We start from the raw sequence: 6,197 nt of genomic DNA, 5'->3' as shown, positions 1-6,197 counted from the left end.
TGCCAAGCCAGAGGCCCCTAGGAAATGGCCTGAAGGCAACTTGTCCTGTCACACCTGCATAATGCCTTCTCTTTGCATGTAGGGTGGGAGTCAGATACCTCCTACCATTTCCCACAGTGGAGATGGATCGTTTTCTCACTGAAGGAAGAGAATATGCAAACAGGATGTCTGTAGGAGGAACCTGAGGAACTGGGATTAGAAACGGAGGCAGTCTAGGCTGTATGCATTTATATTGCCTTTTCCAGGACAAAGGATTTCATTTAATCCATCTCTTCCATTTTCTGTTGCTCTTTTGCTCTTTAGGTTTCATTAAAGCCTTCTCTGCAGCAGTCTCACACTTGGAATTTACAAGTTGAGAACAATTTCTTATTTAAAAAAAAAAAAAAAAACAAGTAAGAGGTGAATGATTTATGCTTCCCTGCCACATGCATTATACATTACGAGGCTCAGGAGCTGGGGAGAAAAAAAATACATGTCAAGAAACCATCTGGTAAATGACTGCTTCCCAGTCTGGCAGCCTCAGGGGAAGCTGTGCTCAGGTAGGGAAGCTGTCAACAGGCTGAATGAGATGAGAGCAGGCAACAAAAAATCCCCCAAATCTGAGGGAAATGAAACCACAAGGAAGAAAATTAGGTTAAGTGTGAAGACATTCAAAAAAAGGAAATCTATGAGGTAGAGAAGGGATGAGAGCCCGTCACGTGCCTTTGAAAGGGGTAAATGAGCTCTGATGGATGCAATTCTGGTCCCACTGCAGACCAAAGAGGCCTGGTTTCATAAATCGCTCAGCACCTGACCACTCCCAGGAAGCCACTAAGTGTAGCAAGTGCTCAGCACCTCAGAGAAAGCAGGCCCGTGGAGTCTGGTCATCAGCTTATATTTGGCTGACCAAGGAAACTTCAGCATATGGAAACATACCATATGGCATCCCACCACTCATGCCTACCTTCTCCCTGAGTGGTTTTGCAGCCTTCTTGTATGGCTGCAAGATGTCCATCTACTCTCACACTGCCAGCAGCAACAACCTATCTTGCAAGAAAGCTACGTATCTGTACAACCCCAGGAAGCTCCACACAACTCGCCTGGCTAAGCAGCAGCTAGTACATGGCTCATGTCTTGTGCGGTAATAACCTGATCTGCTCTCCTGGAAAAGCTGGCTCCTCTAAAAGGTAGACATCAGCATCTTCATAGAGTCATAGAAGATTCGGGTTGGAAGGGACCTCAGGAGGTCATCTAGTCCAAACCCCTGCTCAAAGCAGGACCAGCCCCAAGTAGATCATCCCAGCCTAGGCTTTGTCTGGCCGGGTCTTAAAAATCTCCAAGGATGGAGAGTCCACCACCTCTCTGGGTAGCCTGTTCTATCAGTGCCTTACTATCCCCTAGTGAGAAAGTTCTTCCTAATATCTAACCTAAACTTCCCTTGCTGTGACTTGAGCCCATTGCTCCTTATTCTGTCATCTGCCCCCACTGAGAACAACCCAGCTTCATCTTCTTTGGACCCTCCCTTCAGGTAGTTGAAGGCTGCTGTTAAATCCCCTCTCCTTTCCAGACTCAATAAGCCCAGTTCCCTCAGCCTCTCCTCACAAGGGTCCAGAGGAGGGCCACTCGCATGATCAGGGGGCAGCAGGGCAGGCCCTACGAGGAGAGGCTACAGGACCTGAACCTGTTCAGCCTCCACAAGAGAAGGCTGAGAGGGGACCTGGTGGCCATCTATAAACTTACCAGGGGGGACCAGCGGGGAATGGGAGAGGCCCTGTTCCCCCGAGCACTAGGAATAGGAATAACGGCATTAACTAGGAATAACAGCCACAAGTTGATTGAGAGTAGGTTCAGGCTAGATATCAGGAAGCACTACTTCACTGTCAGGGCGGCTAGGATCTGGAACCAACTTCCAAGGAAAGTGGTGCTCGATCCTACCCTGGGGGTCTTCAAAAGGAGGCTAGATAATCACCTTGCCAGGGTCATTTTCTTTCCTGCCATGGCAGGGGGTCGGACTTGATGATCTGCTCAGGTCCCTTCTGACCCTACCAACTATGAAACTATGAAGTCATGTGCCCCAGCCCCTGAATCAGTTCCACTGCCCTCCACTGGACTCTCTTCAATTTGTCTACATTCTTTCTGTAGTGGAGAGCCCAAAACTGGGCACAGTACTCCAGATGTGGCCTCACCAGTGCCAGATAGAGGGAAATAATGACTTCCCTCAATATTCTGGCAATGTTCCTACTAATGCAGCCTAGGATGCTGTTAGCCTTCTTTGCAACGAGGGCACACTGCTGGCTCATATTCAGCTTCTTGTCCATTGTAACCCCCAGGTCCACAGAAGGAAGTGAGGAGTGCCTCTGTGTAAGTGTCTCTGGGATCCAGTTACCTGAGAGATGAAAGTAGCTACCCTTTATATAGTACCTTGCATCATGAAGGAAGCCAAAATGCTTCTCAACACAGTAACCAGTTCATCATGCCTGTTTAAGAAAGGACAGCAACACAGTTGTTAAAGACGTAAAATGAAAATGAGTGATACATCTTATTGGGGAATTTAAGCAGGTTGAACTCATGTGGATTATTCATCAGAACGCTTGGACTAATCTCATCTGGGCAACCTTCCAAAAAATACTGGAATAAAAATAGTTGATAGCCCAAGCCCACGCAACAGCAGTACTATTGTGGGGGCTTGGCTCATCATAGCCTGGAAGGCTATCCTGCAATGCTCTCCTAAGAGCAGAGCTCCATGGTGCTCTGCAAATGCAGAAGCCTTGTGGAGAGGTCACCCCCCCGCCATTTCCAGGAGTGATATTATATTCAAATCATACTGGCTTCATTGCATCACGATCCCTTCACAGTGGTGGAAAAGGGGGCTAGATTTGACACTTACCAGTAAATTAGGAGAACAAGTTAAATTAAAGGTGAGGTTTTTTATGGCTGATAGCCATACTATCAGCAAGTGTTGTGCATATAAGGAAAGAGACTTCACAACACCCTTTTGTGGGACAGGATGGGAGCTACAAGGAAGTTTTCTTTGCAACATGGATCCTTTCTCTTGCAAGAAGCTCAGGACGACAATAAAGACCAAATTCTGTTAATGGCAGTCGTGTTTTCCACTAGTGGAATCTGCACAGACACACCTAATAGCAAAACAAACAAGTCAACTTTATTTTGTAAAAAGGAAACATTGACAAATAGTTGAGGGTGCTGAGGCAGAGTGTGTAAGCCAGGAAGGGTCTGCCCAATGCAACACTTCTTTCCGGTCTATCAACATGAAGTTACTGTCCAGTCCCCACTAAGTTCTCCTCTGATTCTGAGCACACCACAACTTTTTTGTGAGGAGCGAGGCTATTTCCTTGTCCTAAGTCCATCATCTTCAAGTATTCTGTGCTCTGATCTGCCCGTCTAAGACCAGCTTTGGCACCCAAGGGTTTCACACTTTACTTTGGCAGATAGTATCTCCATCATCCTCGTCATCATCCTCCACAACATTGATGGGAACATAGCCACCTTCTCTGGGCAAGCACCAACACCAGCCAGCACCAGTCAGGTCCACTGCGTTGAAGCTGAAGTCTCTCACCTCAAGCCTCTTGAAGTCGACTGTGTCTTCCTTGGAGTAAATCTCGTTAAGCTTTTGCCAATACAACCAAGTCATAACCAGGCCAATTACCTGCAAGACACATGCATTGAAAGTGATTAGGCTGAGTTATGCTAACTCCTTATACAGCCCCTTAAGCATAAGGTACTTTCATGTCAACCGCTGACCCATCTTTTTGACTTGGATACAGGTTTCCTAAACATGGCAGTGCTCTAAACTAAATCAAGGTCTTAAGTTAGGCAGGCAAACCAGAACTTGGATAAGTGACCGTTAGAGAAAAGTCAAGGTGCTGCAGGAAGAGAGGTAGCAGCACACTTCATTTTGGTGCTAGAGGTTTAGTCTTTTTTAGATGTGTCCTAAAACAGAAATTCAGGGCCCTTGGGGCCAGTAAAATCATCTCCCCAGCAATTTTTTGCTCAAGTTGTCAGTCTCAATCACCAGGGTCATTCCATCTGGCCTCTCTAGACTTCCCACGGAGCTTCAGGTGAAGGAACTGATTTTAAAGCTTGGCCTGTGAAGTGGCTTGTGCTCAGTGGCTGCTGTGTGTGGTGCTACGTTCAACTTCCCCTGTCTTGTGGGTAGGTAGGTGTATCCAAGCCTAATAACCCACCCAATGAGGACAAAGGGTCAAGGCATGCCATGTTCTATAGCCAGTGACACACAAGGGAGTGAGGCCCATATCACATCCAGATGCTTTTGGCTCCTCATGCTAAAGGAGCAAGTGCCCATTTACAGATAACTGGGGATAACCTTTGGCTGAAGCCTAAAGCAAGGCCTGAACTCCCACCTCTGGAACTATAATGTGCATTGTCCTTTTACACGCATAGCATCTAAGGGCACCTATGTATGTGCAGCGATGCACTCCAGCAGACTCCAGTGTCATGTGCATCAGTGTTCCCACACTAAAAAATGGTGGTGGGGGCTATTTAACTAAAGCTCATTCAACAAGCTTTAGTTAAAGTGCCCTCGCCGCCATTTTTCAGCGTGGGGACACTGATACACATGACGTTACGGGTGCTTTAATTAGAGTGGCTCTTGGAGCCACTCTAATAAAAGCATGCACCCCCCCCCCCCCCCCCCCCCCCCCCTGTCGCGTGTGTTTTAGTTATAGTGTCTCTTGGAGCCACTCTAATAAAAGCATGCACGCCCCCCTCCCCTCCCCTCCCCCACCCCCCCAATTCCCAGACCACGTGTATAAATGCCCCAAGAGCACTTTGGGGTCCTTTGGGAGAAAAATTATGTCTGTGCCTGACGATGCACCCACAGGCAAGAATTACACTTGAGGTGTGATAAGCATCTTTTTTTTTACTATTTCCAGTTTCTCCTTCAATAGGTCCAAGAGCAAATTCTCCTTACCTACTGCTTGGCTTACATGACGTGCATGTGCTGTAAAGCCGAGAACTGCAGTGACTCTATGGCGAGGAGGGGACAGTTATTTACAGAGGTCAGCCGTGTTTGCATAGATCCAAGGGAGAAAATCTACCATGGCCAAGGTAGCTGTAGCACTCTGAATATAAGACTCTAAGCTGGTTCCAGTGACCTGCAGCCTATTCTGTTGTCTATAATGATGTGCGTTGGCTTTTTATTTATTTTTGCAGAGTTTATCCATCTGAACAAAACCATCAGGGCAACAAAAACCTACGAAGCATTATTTGCACAGATGTACTGCTATTGTCCACTTGATTGAATAAATTCATCCCGTGTGCTCAGGGTCTGAGCTCCTGCCTTCAGCAAAGGCCAAAACAGATGCTACTTTGGAAAGGTGAAAGGCCAGCATTAGTGCATCTAGCCAGTCACCTAGCACAACGTACAGGAAAACAAGTCTCTCCTGTACCTGAGGTGTATTGTCATACGATCTGAAGAATGAGGGGTGACTCACTGGGCTATCAGCCATCTATGAATATACATGGGAAAGAGAAGCTCCCAAGTGCTGACATGATCCCACAGTATAACCTGGGCCAAGGCATTTCTCTGTTGCCTGCCTTAGTTTGCCCATCTGTACAGTGGGGGCTGACAGGAGTGTTGGCAAATATGTATGGTCACTGCTTGAACAGAGCTGTTAGATCCCTAGGTGAGTGCAAACCTTTGAATCGGGAGCACTGAGGAGTGATGTTCTCCACTGACTGATTACACAGCACCAGTGGTAGAAGCAGACGCTTCCTTTGCTGCACCCTGTCACTTTTTATCAGGTCTGTCTCTAGAGGACTTAACAAAGGAGGAACTGAATTGCTTGCCAGACTAAATCCCTCACCCAAGGTCATATGGCAAGTCTGTGGTGGGTTAGGGGCTTGACCTCTGGTTTTCCAAGCCACAGGTTGTCTTAGGACAATCCTTCCCCTGTCAAGCTTCAGCTCGGCTTCTCTAATAACAGCAGCCCACAATGAAGAAAGAATGGAGAACCACACAAAAAAGCTCCCACTAAATCCTCAGCTAAAGTAACGACTTCTTGTCTATCAAACCCATAAATGCTTGGCATTGCCTCATTCATTCCAGCTGATCATTCAGGCCATTCAGACCACAGGGGAGGCCTGGCATCACCTTATATGAGAGCTGCAGAGCACATTATGATAAGAGTGGCACGTTACTGGGGTTTTTTGCTATAAATTTGATCATGCCCAAGGGA

At 47.1% G+C, this 6,197-nt stretch overlaps 1 protein-coding gene across 1 annotated transcript in view; it reads right to left on the bottom strand.

Annotated features, from left to right (window-relative positions):
- Positions 1-3,128: 3,128 nt before the first annotated feature.
- LOC102380198 (tetraspanin-15-like) overlaps positions 3,129-6,197 on the bottom strand; it is a 115,004-nt gene continuing 111,935 nt past the window's right edge. The window contains exon 7 of the mRNA XM_006032901.3: positions 3,129-3,646. Coding sequence (XP_006032963.2) covers positions 3,410-3,646 — 237 coding nt within the window. The 3' untranslated portion in view covers positions 3,129-3,409. The remainder of the gene's footprint in view (positions 3,647-6,197) is intronic.

The sequence above is a fragment of the Alligator sinensis genome, unplaced genomic scaffold (assembly GCF_000455745.1).
Source record: "Alligator sinensis unplaced genomic scaffold, ASM45574v1 scaffold1030_1, whole genome shotgun sequence".
Classification (NCBI taxonomy): Eukaryota; Metazoa; Chordata; order Crocodylia; family Alligatoridae; genus Alligator; species Alligator sinensis.
Note: the sequence above shows the minus strand (reverse complement) of the source record. Positions and strands in the feature narration are given on the sequence as shown.